General features: G+C 57.3%; 1 protein-coding gene across 1 annotated transcript; it reads right to left on the bottom strand.

Moving 5' to 3' along the window:
* Positions 1-6,696: 6,696 nt before the first annotated feature.
* Positions 6,697-14,365, bottom strand: TNNI1 (troponin I1, slow skeletal type). Its single transcript, XM_054648848.2, is given in 8 exon segments — positions 6,697-6,982; positions 7,662-7,772; positions 9,055-9,231; positions 9,699-9,788; positions 9,864-9,995; positions 10,857-10,898; positions 11,715-11,742; positions 14,190-14,365. Coding segments are annotated over 7 exon segments (753 nt in total). The 3' UTR covers positions 6,697-6,982; positions 7,662-7,664.
* Positions 14,366-19,075: the final 4,710 nt, after the last annotated feature.

Below are 19,075 nucleotides of genomic sequence, written 5' to 3'. Positions count from 1 at the left end.
AAGGGAGGATGGGGGGCCCAGGCACAGCAGAGCCAGGTCCCAGCCTGGATTTTCCCACAGCATGGCCATGAGCCCACTGCTCGGGCTGCCAGGCACTATTCCCTGCAGGAAATGTCATCCAGGACCCCATGAGTACAACCTCTGCTCCCAGTGAGATCCATCCCTGCACCAGCCCGAGGAACTGGTTGTGAGGCTGGGCTGGCCCTGCATGCCTCCAGCCCACAGGGGTGTGCCATGACCTGAGCAATGATTTTAATCAAAGGCTCCTGATTAAAATCCCATTTCTAGGAGATAGCCCTGTCAAACGAGCCGCCCGCTCCAAGCAGGGCTCACTCTCTGCTCTTCTTTCTTCTCGCAGTAATCACTCGTCTTTCAAGTGTTTTCATATATACAGAGAATTCAGTTAGTTGTGGCATAAGGGAAAAAAATTACTTAAATAACCTTGCAAGCATCCTGCTAATTGCTGACAGACTATATATAGCAGTCCAGCATCAGCAGCTCCTCTAGAGCAATAAAAACTCTGTGATTAATGCACGGCGAGCATGGCGCTCACAAAACTCATTGCCAAAGGATAGCACTGGAGCACGGGACTTAGCGGGGTTTTCCAAAGGATTAGACTGAACGTGGCGGTGAAAGAACACCCCCAGCTAGGATCTACACAGCAAAGGAATATAAAACCTCCCAGTCTGCAATTCCTCTGGTTATTAAGTTGAAGAAATTCTAGATGGGCATTTAGTGCCTGGGGATTAGTCAGAGGATGAGCCTGGCTGACACTCGCCCCCTTGCTGACACTTGCCCCTTCCTGGGGCTTTATTTGCAGCTCAGAAACCTTTGGAGCTGAACAGAGTTTCCTCTTTATTCAAGTTCCCTCAGAGGCTTTCTTCTCCATGGGTTTGCTCTGTTTCCCTCAAACCCATGAAAATGGTCAAAGGAGAAAATCTCCTTCAGCAAGAAGTTCCCAAGGCCCATTCCCCAGTGCTGGGAATCTGCAAATTCCCCAGATTCCCCAGTGCTGGGAATCTCCTCCTTTATCTTGGATGGGTCCTGCTGGGCTGCACAGCAGCAGAGAGCATTGACCTCTCATGCCTGGAGATCTTTGCTGTCATGGAGCTCCTGTTCTCCCTGATGTTCCTCACATCCTTTCATGTCCACCAGAACCCCAAAATTTCACTCCCAAGGAGGTAAAGCCAAGGTCCAGAGCCCCTCATCTCATAGATGAAGTCGTGCTGGATTTTTCCCCTGTGTGTCACTTCATACCCCTCTAAACCTCCTTTGCCATTTTATCCCCAAACTCCAAGTGCTGCCAGATCTTTCTGAATGTCTGCATCACCAGTCTTCCCCTCTGCTGTGACAAAATTGCAGGAGCTATCAGCAGTTTGTTATCTCACTACTGTTTCCTCTCTGCTGGTTGATTATTTAGCTCTGTTTGGACTTTCCCTCTGAGCTGTGCTCGACCTAAAGGTCTTTGCTTCTGGAATCCCAGGAAAATGCTTGTGTCCCAGGTCACCCTTATCCATAGGCTGATTGATGCCTTCAGCAAACAACAGTCACTTTGTCAGACCGGATTTCCCTTAGCAAAGTTATTTAGGCCACCCTGAGCTCATCCTCAAAGCACAGCCCAAGCTGCAGGTCCCAGAGCTGAGGGTGATGAAATCAGGCAGAGGGATGAGTCTGTGAGGGAAGGGATGCCCAGAGAACCAATCTGGTGTTTACCCAGAGCCACTCCATTCCCCAGGCTGTCCCATCTGCTGTTCCAGACCCACAGCCCCCAGGGGAAGGCTCTGTGCTGATGGCCGAGGGAGCAGAGCTGCAGGATGTGCCCTGAGCAGAGAAGCTCCAGGCCAAACCCTTCTCCCCTGCTCTGCCCAGGGAAGCTGCACCTGCCCGAGGAGGAGCCCAGAGCTTCCCCTGGTGTGATCAGCAGAACTCATTAATACCCTCTAAGGAGCTAGACCAGTTTCAAGAGGGCTGTTTTTTCCCTTGGGAACAGTGTTCTGTGTCTCATCACAGTGCAGAGCCTGTTTCTTTGGCTACAGGGTGGTGGAGAGCTCCCAGTTTGCACAACTGTGTGTAATTATGGCATTCCTCAGCTTCTCCTGGGGCCCAGCTCTGAACCCTGCACCTCCATCCCTTGTGCTGTGCTGGTCCCTCAGCCTCAGCCACAGCTCAGCTCCTCTCTCTCTCCCGAGGCTCATCCCTGCTGCTCTGCCATGGTGGAGCAGCATTTTCTTCCCAGGCTTTTCTCCTGAGCTGGGGCATGGGGCTCCTTGGCCAGGAAAAGGGGCTTTCACTCCTGCTTGGCTCCATCCCACCACAGCTTCCAGAGGTCCCACCAGCATTTAAAAGCTCTGGGAGGAGCTGGAGGTCTCCCTCCATCCCTGGGATGGTGCTCTGCAGGCCCTGGAATGGTCCAGGGCTCTCCTTCCCCCTGAAATGTATTCAGCTTTTGGAGAGATGTGTGTGATGGTACAGAGAGAGCTCAGTGAAGGGTCTGGAATTGGTGCTTGCTCAGAAACTGAACCATGGCCTTTTCTAGGACAGGAAATATTCCTAGGAAAGGAATTATCCACTGTCTGAACTGCCTGGCACCAGCTACCAGAGGGCTTATTTTCCTTTAGAATTTAGCTTTTTAAATAAAAAAATAAAGACAAATCTTGCTTCAGAAATTCCACCATGATGCCTCATTGTCCTTCAGGTTCCCTTTCCATTCCCTGCAGATTGGCCTCCTCATCAGATGCCATCCCTGTGACACTCCAGATCTAACAATGGCAAATGAGGGGCATCCCCCAAAAGTGACATTAGTGCAAACCTCTCAGGTGCTGCACAGAACAGGCCTGGCTCACAGCCAGCAGCTCTGTGACAGCTGCACCCCCCCAGCACAGGCAGTGACAGAATCCCAGGGTGCCTGGGGTGGAAGGGACCTCTGGGGATCAGGCAGGGTCACCTGGAGCAGGGGACACAGGGGTGTATCCAGGTGGGTCTGGGATGGCTCCAGAGAGGGACACTCCAGGCCCTCCTTGGGCAGCTGTTCCAGGGCTCTGCACCCTCCAAGGAGTGAAGTTCTTCCTCATGTTGAGGTTGAATTTCTTGTTTGTGTTTGTGGCCATTGCCCCTTGCTTATCCTGTCCCTGGGCACCTCTGAGTTGGTTGTGATTCCTGAGGAGCCCCTGAGCAGTGAGGGACAGGGCTCAGGCCCAGCAAGGGCGGCTGGACAAGAGGGATGTGCCCTGCTCACCCTGAACCCTGCTCCTCCCTGGAGCTGCAGCACCTGGGGGGCTCCAGGAGGGGAAAATTCCGTCCTGGTTTTTACCACAGGGGACACACAGGACCAGGGGTTGTGCCATGGCCCTGCCATGGGTCTGACCCTGCACCCAGAGCCCTCAGGGGTCCCAGGGTGGTGTTTCAGCCTCACCTCAGGGACTGCAGCCTGTGCCAGCCCTGTGCAGGGCAAGATCTGCAGCCACCTGCAGAGGCCATGGAATAAACTTCATTCCCATCCCATCACCACTGACCTTTCTCCCATCCTCCCTTTGCAGCACCAGCCTCCAGCTGAGCTGCAAATATTCAGGGAAATATTTGGGCACAGTTTAGGCGTCTCTGAGTGTGACTGGTCAGCAAGGAGATCACACAACCCCTGTGTGACTTGGAAGGGACCACATTACAACCAACAAGGAGGGATGTTTTTGGAAGTCCATACTGTCTTGATTATATTTTTTCCTTCTGTCCAATTTAATTTGAAATTAGTGTAATTTTAGGATTCTAGTGCCTTGCTTTTATTTCTTTCAGTCTAGGCTGCAGTGGAGAAAAGTGCAGGCCAGTGGGGACTGGGCTCTGCTCAGCTCAAGGAGACAGGGCTGACTTCCAGTTCCTCTGGAAAGAGACACCAGTGACTCCTCCAGCATCAGTCTCTCTCCCTGAGAACAGCCTTGTGAACTCCCCCATTTGGGCTGAATTTTCAGTAAAAAATGTACTGGAGAGTTCCTTTCTAATTTAGCGAGAAACTGAGGTTGTTGTCACCTGGGAGGGAAAAACCATGGCACTGCAGAGCTGTGGCTGAGGGAAGGCAGCTGCACCTTCCCCTGGGTGGAAAGCTCAGCCTTCCCTTTGCCATGGGAGCACTGGGACCCAGCTGGCCCAGGGCCACAGGGGCAGCTTCAGGGCAGAGATGGAGAGGAAGACTTGGATCAGTCCCTGATCCAGCCAGGAGAGCCCAGAGCTGACTGTCCCATCTTCCCCTGGAGATTCAGTCCCACTAAAACAGCTTTTTTTTGTGTTCCTAATAGAACTGCAATCTGTAGAACTTTGTTTTCCCATGGCAGCCAGTGTGGTTTTCCACCAGAGAGGGATGAAAATGGGACTCAGTGATTGGGGAGCATTATACCTTGACAAAGTAGGGAATCTTGTAGAGAGAAAAGTTTTGGGGTGGGTTTTTCTCTCCCCACTCAATCTGAAACACAAGGTAGCCTCATGAAGCCATCTGTAGCCCATGACAGGGGAATGTGGGACCTTGCTGAGCACACCTGGCTGCCTTTGGGGCTGCAGATTCTCCCTGGGGAGCCCCTGGGTTTGGCTCTGCAGCAGTTTTGGGTGAGCAGGATCTGAGGGCAGGCTGGGCACAGGGACAGGGACAGGAACAGGGATAGCCTGAGTGCCCAGCACTGACCAGGGCCTGCTGCACAGCACCCAGCACCCCTGTGGCCTTTCATCTCCCTTCCATCCCTCCCCAACCCCCAAATTCCACCCCTCTTTTTTAATTACTAAATTAGCATAATTGTACTAAGCTCAGAGAACTGTACTCAGCCCCTGCTGTGCCGTTTTCTGCTTCTGTTCCAGCTCTGAAGAAGGCTTTGTTTCCATGAAACTTCTCTTGCATTTTCCAGCTCTACCAGTTGGTCAGGTCACAGTTATTAACTCTCCCTGCACATCTTTCTTCCTCTGCCAGGACCTGCGTGAGTTCCCTCTGGGGATTCCTGGAGACATCCCAGGATCTCAGACCTCGGCACTGCTCCTGCCTGGGCCCTGAGCTTGGAGGGGGGAGCTGCAATCCAAAACCTTCTGCCTTCAGAGTGGGCACCATGGCAGACCCTGGGTCTCACCACACACCCCTGGGAGCTCAGCCACCCGTGCTGGCCACGACAGAGACACTTCCCAGGGCTGGGCCTGCCTGGAACCTGTCCTGGGGTGCCTGTGATGAGGACAGAGGAGTCCTGGCACCCTGCTAGGCTGCAGCTGCTTGGCCAAATTAGGCTTGAAAAGATAAAAAAAATGGTGGCAAAGGCTCTGTGTGCCATGCAACTGCTCCAGTCCTGCAGGGGATGCTGAGGGGGTGAAGGGCCAGGAGGAAGGACAAGGACTGAGCATCCCAAAGCCTGAGCCAAAGGAGCAGATTTTCCAGTGGCAGCTTCCTCTGCTCCAATCCTGATTTGGGGAAGAGTTTGCATATGAGTTTTGAATCTTCCCTGAAGGAGCCACAGGGTGCTGTGACAGCCTTGAGTGCTGGTGGCAGGGATAGAGAGGTGTCCCCAGTAGTGTCCCCCCTCACCCTCTGTGCCCAGGGACAGTGAGCAGAGTGGCTCAGGATCCCTGAATTGGCCAAAGGAAGGGATGGGATGCCAGAGGAATTCAGCTGTCCTGGAGACAAACCCAAACCCACCTCCCAAAGCCTCTCCCTCACTCTCTGCCAGCCATGATCTGCTGTGGAAGTCCTGCAGGAGCCATCTGCATGAGGCCATCCTCTCCCATCCCCTGCTTTGGGAATGCAGTGTTTTCCTGGGAAGGTTGATCTCTCTGGAGCCCACACACTGTTTGATGCTGTTCCCTTCCAGCCCTGTCTGGGACCTGCCCTTTGCTCTCAGTTTATTGCATTTTCTGCGCTTTACAGGCTCACTCCAAAGGGATGGGGAGTGCTGCAACACACCCTGGTGTGGGGTGGGCTTGAATCTGGGGATGCTGCAATTCTCTGGATAGCCTGGGAACACAGACAAGGCACTGCTGTAACTACCAAGAGCAGCTCTGCATGTGGGCTGAACATCTCCTGCAGTGCCCCCAGCCAGGACACCCCAGCAGTTTGAATTCTCACAAATTCACCCCTCCAGCCCTGCTCCAGAATGAGCTGGCACATTCCCAGCTGCTTTCACTGACCAGCTGCAGTCTGGGGGGCTGTGACACAGAAATGGTTGGGCTGGGGGGAAGCACAGGATGGTTGGCTTGAAATATGGATTCATCTCTGGAATTAAACCTTGAAATGCCCCAACTGCCACAGCTGCAGTGCTTGTGGTGGGCAGCTGGTGGGGAGCTGGTGTCTGGAGCTCTGAAGGCTTTTCCAGAAGCAGAGGAGTGGGGATGGAGAACAGGAGAACAGGCAGCTCTATTCCCCCAGGCAGGTGCTTGGGGAGCTCTGCAGAGCGGGGCCAGGGGGCTCAGCAGAGCTGTGGAATCTGAGGAGCAACCCAGGGCTGGAAGGGACGAGCCCAAAGCTGTGTGAGCCCAGGGAGTGGGGTCTGAGTGCCAGCATGGGGACACTGCAGGGTGACCTGGCCCTGGGCAGAGTTCCCCAGTGAGGAGTGCACACAGCCTCGGCCCAGGACAGTCCTTTAATGCATTTCTGGCTGCCAGGGACATCTCGGGGTGCCACAGGGCACAGGGGGGCACAGGGGGGCACAGGGGGGCACAGGGGGCACAGGGGGGCACAGGGGGGCACAGGGGGCACAGGGGCAGCTGCTGCCTCTGGGGCAGCTCTGCAGGGCTGGCAGGGGTGGGTGGCAGTGGCCCTTGGGGACAGCACGGCCTGTGGCTGCTGGAGGGGGACGCTGTGCAGGAGCAGGGCTGAGGGCACCGCTGGAAGGAAGAAGCTCAGGTCTCCTTTCCACACCGTTGTCCTTGTGTTCCAGCTCAGTGGGGATTCAGGGAAGGGCACAAAGGGACAGGGGAGCAGCAAGGGCAGGCTGGCAGCAGGGACAGGGTGGTCTTCCTCCCAGTGCTCCTGTGGGAAAGAAACAGCAGAGGGGCAGAGGGCAGAGGGGCAGAGGGGCAGAGGGGCAGCGGGGTAGAAGGGCAGAGGGGTAGAGGGGTAGAAGGGCAGAGGGGCAGAGGGGGCAGAGGGGCAGAAGGGCAGAAGGGCAGAGGGGCAGAGGGGTAGAAGGGCAGAGGGGCAGAGGGGGCAGAGGGGCAGAGGGGTAGAAGGGCAGAGGGGCAGAGGGGGCAGAGGGGCAGAAGGGCAGAGGGGGCAGAGGGGCAGAGGGGTAGAAGGGCAGAGGGGCAGAGGGGCAGAAGGGCAGAGGGGCAGAGGGGTAGAGGGGTAGAAGGGCAGAGGGGCAGAGGGGCAGAGGGGCAGAGGGGTAGAGGGGCAGAGGGGGCAGAGGGGGCAGAGGGGTAGAGGGGCAGAAGGGGCAGAGGGGCAGCTTTGGCTGTGGCTGGTGCCAGCAATGCCTACAGGATGAGGGTGGCACAGGCAGCACGCCCAAAGGGCAGCACCCAGGAGAAGAGGAGGGGGGCTGGCAGGCACCCCAAGGCAGGGAGGTGTGGGACAGACCCCAGCCAAGTGTGGGGTGGGACATGGGGACGGGTGGCCTTTTTCTGTAGGAAGTGGGGACATTTCTGTGTCTCTCCAAGCACAGCCCAGGAGGCTGAGGGAGCTGAGGGGGATCAGGACCCAGCCCTACCTCTCACTGCCCCGTGGGGGACTTGGCAGCGTCGAACATCTTCTTCCTGCCCTCCATGCCCGACATGGCCTCCACGTTCTTGCGCCAGTCGCCCACTTCCACAGGGCGCTCCTGCCAGGGGACAGGGCTGGGCATGAGGCTCTGGCAGCCCTGCCCTGACCCTCCCCTGCACAGAGCCTCAGCTGGGACACAGCTGCCCCTACAAAGCCCCTGTCTCTCTGCCATGTGTCCTGCACAGGGAGCTGCCTGGGGAGGTGGCAAACAGCGCCCTGATCTCCCCAGGGAGCTCTGGATCCGTGTGGGTACTCCCCTCCCCAAAGCCTGGCCAAGCTGCTTTCATGCACCAGAAGGCTCAATAATCCCAGAAAGATTTCTTTAGGAGGAAGAAACCACGTGGGACTTTGGGTTTACAGCAGCACAGTGGGGCAAATATTTTTACTGAAGTAAAAACACTTCCTGCATTGCCCTCCCACCTTCTCTGAGCGTTTGGTGGGGCTGGGATTGTTGGTATGACAGTGGGAGCCTGGCAGACACTTCCAGAGCAGAAGGGGAGGTGACAGTAGTTCTGGGAGCCCAGGTGTCTGCTCTGCCCCCCCAGCATTTGCAGATTACAAGCTGTGCCCCAACACCATCTCACACCAAGAACAAGCCAGATCTGTTCTCCACCTGGTGCCCAGGGCTGTAAGCAGAGCTTTCTGTCCAAAGGGCTGGAAAAATGCTATACCACAATGGGGGGACAAATGAAAAACTGCTGAAAATTGAGATTCTCATCCAATTCTGCTCATCCAATTCTCATTCACTCTGGTGAACTGGAATGAGCTGGTGAAAGCCCTCTGGGGAGAGGGGATCCCCAGCTGTGCCTGGGCATGAGGCACACCTCCAGCTACTGGGGCACCTGCACACCCCAGGCAGGTTTGGGCATCGCTGGCATTGAGACTTTCTCTTCTCACACCTCTGCCAAGCAGGTGGGGACTGGGCCATTTATCTCAGGCCAACTGCTGGGCTGCTCTGTCTTATCTAATCTGAGTCTGGGAGTTCCCTGGGAGATTTCTGGGTGTGATTGTGCCCAGCAGGAGCTCTCGTGGTTCCCTCTCGTGGTTCAAAGATCAGACTCTGCATTTGCAGCTCAGCCATGGTGCTGAGGGGCCCAGGTGAGAGACCCCCACACACTCTGGGAGGGAAGAGCACCACAGACTCTGCCCTAAATCTCACCAGTTACCATCCACCTGGCCCAGTCAGACTGGTCCCATATGGCCCCCCAAGATCCCACAGTGGGAATGGCCTCACAAGGCTCTTTCCAAGGCTGACAGGGGGTGAACACAGGTGCCCTGGAGAAGGGCAAGGGCACCCCTGGGAAGTGTGTCCATCTCCAGCCTCCAGAGGAGTCACCCACCTTCTCAGTGTCCTCCTTCTTGACAGACTTCAGGTTGGCCCTGAGGTCCATGGACACCTTGTGCTTGGAGCCCAGCAGAGCCCTGAGCATGGCATCGGCCGAGACGCGGACCCGGCGCAGGGGAGGCCGCTTGAACTTCCCCCGGAGATCGAGGACTTTGATTTTCAGATCTTTAATCTGCAGGGGCAGGGGAGGAGCAGGGGTGGGAGGTCAGAGCTTGTCTGCCTTGCACAAAGAGCCCCTGTGGGAAGCAGGAGCTCTGGCAGCACCGAGCCCCAGAGGGATCTGCTCCTCTCCGGCGGGACCACCCCCACCAGGGCTCTGCCCACCCCGGCTCAGAGCTGGGCCATGGGCTGGGCCCAGCCTGCTCAGGCGGCAGCTGTGCCACGAGAAGCTCTCAGACCCACAGGGGTGACCAGGAGAGTGAGGAACCTCTCTGTGGACCCCGAGGACACTTGGGATTCCCTTGGGCAGGGATGAACCTTGCTCTGAGTGGTGCCGTGCAGAGCAAACACCTGCCCTGAGAAAACCCTGGTGCCTGTCCCACATCCCAGCCCAGCCTGGTCCATGACACATCCCCACTGAGGCCAGAGCTGCCACTGGGAAGGAACTTCCAGAAGGAACCAGCCCGTCCTCCCTCCTACCTCCCGGGTGTTATGGTTGCATTTTGCTTCAATGTCGTATCTCTCCTCATCCACAATTTCCACCTTCTCGTGCAGCTCCCTGCACAGGTCCTGGGGCCAAGAAAACAGGAGAGTGCTGAGTGAGGCCCCTCACGCTCCCAAGAGCACCCTTGGGCTGAGCAGTACCTGGAGCTGGCTCAAGGAGAGCCCGCTGGTGTGCAGTGGGGTGACCCTCTCAGACAGGTACCGCTCCTTCTCTGCCTGCTTGTCCACAATCTCCTGATCCCACTCCTCCTTGGCCTTGGCCAGCATCAAACTCTGTGAGCACCAGGAAATGGCACAAGTGTGAACAGGCCCCTGTTCCCCCTGAGCCACTCATACCACATCTGTAGGATGGGACAGACTCGTGTGCCACCCCCTCCCTGCTGTCCCCAAACACACATCAAAGCCTCCCCACAGCTGGGTGGGGCTGTGGGGCTGTGGGGCCATGGCGTTGTGGGGCTGTGGGACCATGGGTCTGTGGGGCTGTGGGGATGTGAGGCTGTGGGGCTGTGTCCTGTGGGGCTGTGGGACGAGGGGCCATGGGGCCGTGGGGCCGTGGGGCCATGGGGCCATGGGGCTATGGCACTGTGGGTCTGTGGGGCTGTGGGGATGTGGGGATGTGAGGCTGTGGGGCTGTGTCCTGTGGGGCTGTGGGACGAAGGGCCATGGTGCCGTGGGGCCGTGGGGCCATGGGGCCATGGGGCTATGGCACTGTGGGTCTGTGGGGCTGTGGGGCTGTGGGGATGTGAGGCTGTGTCCTGTGAGGCTGTGGGGCTGTGGGATGAGGGGCCATGGGGCTGTGGGGCCCTGCTCCCGCTGCCGGCTGCCGGTGGCTCTGCTGGGGCAGGCAATGTTTATCCCAAGCCAGAGCCTGGGGAGCTCCCAGGCCTGTGCTGGAGCACAAACGGGCTGAGGCCTCAGAGCTGAAGGTGTGGGGGTCTCTCCCCACCTCAGTGCAGGGGAGGTTTGTTTGGACCACAAATCCCACATGAGTGAGAAGAGAAAGGTGGGTGGGAGCTGCTCCCCACAGCCCATCCCTGAGCTTTCCTCACCCCGTCCCACCGACCATGTGCTACAACCTGGCTCCTTTCCCCCAGTGAGACAAACCCCAGGGAGTTTCCAGCCCTCGGGACTCACCTTCAACAAGAGTTTGCGTGAGGCTGTGATCTTGGATTTTCTCTAGGGGAAAGGGGAGGGAAGGAAAACACCCTTTGAAAACAAATGCGCAGCAAACACAGAGCTGCACCAAGGGCTCTCCCAGAGGGAAAGGCACTTACCTCCCTGCAAGCAGGGGAGCAGCCAGGGAGCAGCAGAAAAAACAAGAGAAGAGAACAGGGCATCAAGGAATGAGAGTAAAAAAGAGGGGACAGTCAAGGAATGCATCTCGTGTGGTTGCAGTTGGTTCCTTATTTCTGTATCTCACAGCTGCCACCAGCACATGAGCCAGGCCTGAGGGGAAGGTGCCCTCTGGAAATGCAGTGGGAGCTCAAGGCCACAACTAAGAAAGCCAAAATGTCACTCAGGTGTGACAGGTGAGCTGGCACTGCGCCCATTGTGCCAACCCCAGCTCAGTCCCTGTGGTTCCAACACCCTCATTCCCCCAGTCCCACTTCAGCTGGGTCGGGATGCTTGGATGCTGCTCAGGTTCACAGGGTTGGGACATCCCCAGGTCGTTGCTCCAGGAAAGCTTTACAGGGAGTTCCTCCCTTCTCTGCTCACCAGGGAATGTGTTGGATTTGTGCAATGTGCTATAGAGAGCCTCACGGCAAATCCAGAGGTGCTCCCTCCCCTCAAATCTGCATTTGGGGATCGGGGAAAGCCCTGAGGTTTGAACTGGGACATTGAAAGGGCGAACAATTTGCATTTAAAGCCGTTTTTTGTAAGGGGAATGGCACAGAGGTCTGGGGCAGGGCAGGGTCTCCCAGCTCTCCCTCCCCAAAGGGACAAGCACAGCCGGACGAAGCTTTGGGGATCCCCGGGACCGCAGCTACTCACGGCTCCGGCATCGCGGCGAGTGCTGCTCCTGCCGAGAGAGGGAAAGCGGCTGAAGCCAAGGAGCAAATCCCGGACTCACAGAGGCCAAGGCAGCAGGGAGCGATGCCGAGGCGCTGCTGCCCCGCGCTGTCGGCGTTGGGAAGCGGCCCCGCAGCTCCATCACCCTCCACGCCCGGGGAGCGCGGGACGAGCCCCGGGCTCCGGGAGAGGCCGCCCGCATCCCGGGCAGGCTGCGGCGTGCCCAGCCGGCCCTGCAGGCTCGGCCTGCGGCTCCTGGGGCTTTTCCCAAGCTCCGAGCTGCTCCCCCGCCCGCCCCAGCTCGGGGCAAGGGATGGAGGCTGGAAACATCAGGAGAAATGGGGGTGCCTCGGGAATTCCCCCGCTGGGTGGGCTCAGGGAGTCCTGTCCTGCAGCTCCCATGGGCAACGGCAGAGATGGGAGAGCCGAAACCCACCCGGGGAACGCTGGAGCAAAGGGCAACAACTCTGCTCTGAACAGGGCTGGGGGCTGGGGGTGCCCAGTCTGGAGAAATGAAGGATCCAGGGAGACCTGGGAGCCCCTTCCAGAGCCCAAAGGGGCTCCAGGAGAGCAGGAGAGGAACTCTGGGACAAGGGATGGAGGGACAGGACAAGGGGAATGGCTTCCCACTGTCAGAGGGCAGGGATGGGTGGGGTATTGGGAAGGAATTCTTGGCTGTGAGACCCTGGCAGAGGTGCCCAGAGCAGCTGTGGCTGCCCCTGGATCCCTGGCAGTGTCCAAGGCCAGGCTGGACAGGGCTTGGAGCAGCCTGGGACAGTGGAAGGTGTCCCTGCCATGGCAGGGCTGGGACTGGACGGGCTTTAAGGTCCCTCCCAACCGAAACCATTCAGGGATTCTCTAAGTTAGAGCCCACAGCTGAGCAGGTTCCTTCAGCAGTCACATTCCAGGTGAAACACTCAGGGTTTCCTATTTTACATTTGCCTGGTGATCCGAAGCCCTGGCAGCTGCTCCAGCCTATGTTGCTCCCCTGGCCCTGCTCTGACCCCTCCTATGCTGAGCAGCTGGGGCACCCTGTGAGTCCAATCAGCAGAAAAATGTGGGGGAAATACCAATCCTTGGGTTTTTTGTTTTGTTTTGTTGTTTTTTGGGGTTTTTTTCCCTCAAACAGCATTTTCCAGGCGTGGGTTTAGTCCTTTTCCTTGGGAGTGAAATGGACAAGCTGGGATTTTTTGCCTTGATCCTTTTGCATCCCCTGATATTTGCAAACTGTTCTAGACCCCAAGGATTCATGCTGGGGGAAATGAAAAGCTGGTCTCAAACAGCTGCTCACAGGTTTGTGTGGAGCCTGTGCCAAGCAAATCTCAGGGCACATCCTGGCTCTATTCCCTTGTCCCTGTTACCTCCCCATGCCCCCACAGCTCAGCCAGATATGTCCTGAATAAATGAAGTTTGGGGGATGGGGGGAATGTAATAAAATCCCAGCTGGAATCATCTTCCCCAGAGCTTCCCAATCCAGATCCCAGATTTACAAGGAAAAATCCCAAGAACAGGAATTTCTTTGTCCTCAAACTACATCAAACATTCAGTTTCCTTCCCTTGTGGAGGTTTTTGGTGCTGTGACAAACATCCCAGAGGACACCAGGCAGCACTGGTGCCTTGAGCAGGCTGGGTCCCAGCTCCTGCCCCCAAGTTTATTCTGGGGGTGGCAGAGGAGCCTTTCTTTCCCTGGAGCTGAGAGGGCTGGGAGCAGCCTCAGCGTTTCCATTGTCCCCTGCTGGAGCAGAGCCCGGCATTCCTTGGGGTGGGATCCACACCACACCTCGAGCTCACGACCTCTACCAAGGTCAGTCACATTTTAGGGCCAAATGGTCCTAAATTGGCTTCCCAAACAACTGCAGGGACTCAGCTGTGCCAGTGAGACATCCCCAGCAATCCCCAGTGCCAGGACTTTTGGGCTCCAGCTGGATCTGGAGCATCCATGAGAGACTTTGGTCCCTGATGGGGACGAGAGGATCTGGGCAAGCTAATTCTGTAATATTTGCATTGTACCAGCTGTGAAAAGCTTATAAAGCTTATTGAACCACTGGATCATGGAAATCCTTAAAAGAAATAATCCCATAAACCCACCCACAGTCAACTCTGACATCCTCCCCCATCCCAGGAGGCTGGAGACAAACCACAAGCACTCTCCCAGCTACCAGGAGGGAGCTCTGTTCCCTCTGTTCCCACCCTGAACCTCCCACCAGTGAGCCATGCTGGAACACCCAGCAAGTGCTCCTCAAACAGTCCTGTTTGCCATGGTTTGGGAAAAAACAGGCAAATATCAGCTCAAAGTCTTTGTCCCCATTGCAGCCTCACCAATCCTCTCTCCCAGAGCAGAGGAAATGTCTGAGCCACCTCAGAGAGGGGCAGAAATTCAGGCAGATCCTCGTGCTGGGGGTTCCTCTGTGTCCCATGCCAGTGCTGGGGGTCTCGTGCCCATTTCAGCACCAGCACACCCAGGGGGGACAGGGGGCAGTGGCAGTGCCTTACCTGGCTGTGCAGGAGGGAGGTGACGCCTGGCTCGGCACAGCCGCGCTCTGCCAGGGCTGGGGCTGAGGGGGGATATTGAATCCCAGCCCTGCCTGCAAGTGGTCGGTAAAAATAGCACAAATCCCCTCCTCTGCAGGCATCTGCTGCAAGCCCCGGGAGTGCTGGGACTGCTGCTCACACCTGGGGCCCTGCCTGGAGCACAGGGGCACACACAGGTCACCCCTGTGTCACTGCACTTGTGTCCCAGGGCACCCAAACCCCCCCTTTGGTTCCAGGGCTGTTTGCATGGGAATTATCCCAGACTGGTTTGGGTGGGAAGAGACCTTAAAAATCATCCAGTCCCAGCCCTGCCATGGCAGGGACACTTTCCACTATCCCAGGTTGCTCCAAGCCCTGTCCAGCCTGGCCTTGGACACTTCCAGGCACGGGGCAGTCCTGTGCATCGTGGGCACCCTGTGCCAGGGCCTCACCACCCTCACAGGGAAGAATTTCTCCCCAATATCCCATTTATCCCAGCCTCTGGCAGTGGGAAGCCATTCCCCTTGTCCTGTGCCTCCATCCCTTGTCCAGTCCCTCCCCAGCTCTCTTGGAGCCCCTTTGGGCACTGGGATGCCTCCAGGACAGCCCCTGCTCACATAGGGGTTCTGGGGGTCACACACACAGGCTCAGGCTGCCCAGTGCTGGGGATGCCGTGGGGATGGGCTGGATCCTCCGGGCACCTCTGCCTTGTCTGGTGTTACAGAGCTCCAGAGATGCTGCAAAAGGCAGGGGAGGAGGGGTGAACAGCCTGGGAGCTGCTCAGCCCTGCACGGTGGGGCACACACAGGACAGCGCTGGCCAAGGGGACTCCTGGGAGCCACCAGAGGCACCAGAGCAGGACAGGGAACCTCAGCAGGCCAGGCTGCATTGCTGAGGGGTGATGGTGAAAACCAGCAAATGGGGGGTCACACCTCAGGCCAGGTGGGGTGGGGACCAAGGAGGGCACAGTCCCTTCTCTAAGGAGAAGGAGCAGCCCCACTCTCCACTGCAGCTTGGCATGCTCAGCCAGCTCCCAGCCCCTCACAGGCCCGGAGGTCTCCCCAAGAAAAGCAGTGAAAAAGCAGTGAAAAAGCAGTGAAAGAGCTGCTGTCTGTCCCCACTGCTCCCCACAAAGCCCCTTGCCCAGTGTCCCTTTGCATGACAAGGGCTACAGGGCAGGCAGCACCTGTTCCCCAGGATATTTTTAGGGACAAATTTAGGAGCAAACAATTCCCAACGTGGGGCCCAGCAGGGACAATGCCTGGCATGTTAATCCTGGGGCTTTTATGGCCAGGAGGGACACACAGCTGCAGGAGTGGGGCAGCTCCCATGGTGGGGAGCACAGAGAGCCCCATCCTGCAGAGCCTTCCTGGCTCCTTCCCCCTGCCTGGACACCTGCAGGAGCTGCTGGCAGATGGGTGACAGTAGCACTGGCAGTGCCATCCTCGTGTGAATTGCACCCAGCAAGTCCCAGTGGGCAGGGGAGAAACCCCCCCTGCATTCAGCCCACCCCGGGACCCCTGCAAGGACCCTTCCCTGGCTCCACCGCCAGCACAGAGGATCTGCTCTCCCCTCGAGCAGGAGGAGGAGGAGGAGGAGGAGGAGGCTTTAACCAGCCCCGTCAGACCTTTATAAGGAAAAGCCCCCTCGGGGCCAGGCCTCCAGCATCTTTCCTCCCGGATGCCTTGGAATTGTTTTCGGAGCACAGAGGAGCCAAAATTAGCCTGTGACAACGGCGCTGCATTCCCGCAGCTCCGGGGATGGGGCGGGGGCTGCTCCGGATGCCATCTGCTCCAGGCTCGGGTTTCATCCTCTGCTGGGACCCGGGGAGAGGAGGAGGAAAGGGCAGGAGCAGGATGGGGCTATGGGACCCCTAGATTTGGGGTTTTTCCATGGGTTTCAAAGCCCCGGCTCTGCCATGGGGGCTGCACAGAGGGACTGGCAGGGGACCGAGATGTCCCATCCCTCCTCCCCAGCTGACACAGAGGCTCACACACCACAGGGAGCTGCCTCCAGGTGAGGGGGTGTTTTATCAGGTGCCACTGGGGCCTTGGACACCACTCTGAGCTGCTGGGGGTGGGAAGGATCAGGCTGGAAATCTACAGGGTAAAGCAGCTGAGGGCAAATTCAGAGCAAATAATAAAAATACATCTGGGATTGGCTCAGTTGGTCAGAGATGGGTGCTGATAACACCCAGGTCATGGGTTTGATCCCCATTCGCTTTAGAGCTGGACTCAATGATCCTTGTGGGTCCCTTCCAACTCAGACTATTCCATGATTCTGTGATTTGTCCATGTGCTGCTGCTGCTGCTGCTACAAATCAAATATCCCTCTGTTACTGGGAGCCACTGGTTGAAGGGAAGGGTTCCCCATGGGCTGCCACCAAGGAGATGGATGCCAGCAGAAATTTCCCAGAGAGCTGTATGGGGAGGTCAGAGCCAGGCAGGAGCAGGTCTCCAGGGACAGCTGCTTGTCCCTGAATGTCCCTGGGATCTACAGGTCACCTGTGTTTAGTCTCTTACAGGTGGACCCCCTGGCACGTGTTTAGAGGGATGGGGCATTTTCCCCCTCTGGACTTTCCAAGTCCCTGGAGGGTGTTGGTGGATCCCCACACCCATGGCAGGGGCTGCCAGAGCTGCCCAATGGTCCCTGGCTCCTCAAGGTCTGGGGACTCCAAATGCAAAGGCACCTGACTCCTGTGAGCAGTTCAGCTACCCCACATGAAGCCAATCTCCCTGAAGAAATGGACTTGAAGCAATGTTGGAGGGGTCTCTTCCCCTCCTTGGAACCTTCCCGCCCATCCTGTCCTCACCCTCTCCCAGCCACCATCCTCATTCCATCAACCCTGATGGAATTCACAAAGCCAACAGCTCCCAGAGCATCCAGGACAGACTTAGAAATGACAGCTGAGCCTCTGGTGTCCTTTGGGACTGAGCCCGTGGTGTCCTTTGGGGCTGATCCTCACTGCCACACTCAGAGTCCAGCACTGGGGGGTGACAGGAGGGCCCCCAGCTGCACCAGGCTTGTCACAGGACTGGGACAGATGCTGCCCCACAGACTCACCACGGTGTGGGAGGTTTTCCTTCTGTGGGACAGCTCAGGGACCAGGGGACAGCGAGGTCACCCCCTAAGCTGGGTGATTGCAAGGCTGCAGGGTCAGGTGGCAGTGAAGTGGTGAAGGAGCACGGGGCTTGTCCTGAGGAATGGTCCCCTGTGGTGTTCCTCCTGCAGACCATCCAGCAGCTCTCCCCCCTCCTGAGCTGCCAGAGGAACCCAGCCAGTCCCACCTGCTCTGTGGATTGCTGACAGTGCAGTGGAAGCTCCTGGGATGCTTCTCTAAGAGCTGATGCCTCCTGCAGCCCTGGGGGGAATTTCCTCCCCCTGCTGCATCTGTGAACAGATCCCACCAAACCTGAGGGATGCCCCAAGATGGAAAGGGGGCAGAATTTGGATATTCATCACAGCCCAGCCTGGGAACCAGCACAGCTCCAGGCCAGACCCCAAATATTCCCCAGGGACTGAGAGACCTCTCCCAGCTCATCTGCCCCACTGATCTTCACCCCATTACATCAGCCCCACCAGGGCATCCCCATTTCCCACTGCCTGGCAGGGCAGAGGCTTCTCATCCCTTTGGGATGTGCTGCTCCATGTCCTGCTCCTGTCCCAGCCCCCATTCTGGGAACCCCAAGCTCTGGAGACCCCCTGGGCCTGGTGCAGCTCAGGGGGGTGCCCGTGCCAGCCCCTCCATCCTGGGAGGGACTCACCCTTCCCACCTGGCTACAGAGGGCAAATCCATTGGAGGCAGCTGGGGCTGAATGCCAAAGCAGGACAATTATCCCAAAATGCAAGAAACACCTTCCACTTCTAGAAATATCATGGCCAGTTTGTTTTTCTCTGCTTGAATACTTTGGGGAGGCCTGAAATGTTTGCAGAAGGTCCCAAAGCTGGGGAAGGTCCCCCAAAAGCCAAGGGTCCCTTTAGGAACAGCACAGGCCTCTGGCACATGGAAAAGGCTTTGTTAAATGAGGAGGAATTACCTACTTTGGGATAGTGGAAGGACATTATTGAAATGGAGCCACCCACTGAAGACTTGAAGCTTTCAGTGGCTTTGCTGGTGACACATGAAACCTTCCCAGTGCTGATCCTGTGGGCTCTTCTCACCAGGAGAGGGATTTGGGCTGTTCTGTGCCAGTGGCAGCCATGGCTCAGCAGTGACATCAGTTTGAGTATCACAAACTCCAGGCTGGTTTCCTGCCTAAGCAAGAAAGGGCTGTTGCAAATAATCCAAAATTTCTGGCCCAGGCAGGGACCCTGACAGAGTTTTTGGACATTTTCGGGGTATTTTCAGACCTTTACCTCTGTCTCTGAGACACATCTCAGTATCCACTTTGGGTTGTCTGTGCCACCCCTGCCTCCAGAGCCACTCAGTGGCTCCTGCTCGGGGACAGTGGGGGACAGACAGGTGCTGGCATGTGCTGGTTGTTCCTCCTGCAGCTCCAGCAATGTCTGGGCCCTTGTTTTGATTCTTCCTGGTGAGTCCCTGCCCTTCCTGGGCTCCCACAACCTCAGCTCTATTGCTGGGGAATGTCACAGGCACAGCTCTGAACCCCCTGGGACACGGAGTCCCAGACCCTCCCACAGGACCCTGTGGCTGGGGAGTGAAGGTGTGACCCTGCAGTCCCTGCCCTGACCCTCAGCACCCCAGGGGCTGTGCTGCAAGCACAGTCACTTCTTCCTACACTGCAGTGCAGGAGGAGTCAGTGGAGATGGCCAAGCCCCCACAGCAGTGCTGGGGACATCCCAGCCTCTGCTTCCTGAAGCATGGACACACA

This window comes from Agelaius phoeniceus, chromosome 25, assembly GCF_051311805.1.
Source record: "Agelaius phoeniceus isolate bAgePho1 chromosome 25, bAgePho1.hap1, whole genome shotgun sequence".
NCBI classification, from domain to species: Eukaryota; Metazoa; Chordata; class Aves; order Passeriformes; family Icteridae; genus Agelaius; species Agelaius phoeniceus.
Note: the sequence above shows the minus strand (reverse complement) of the source record. Positions and strands in the feature narration are given on the sequence as shown.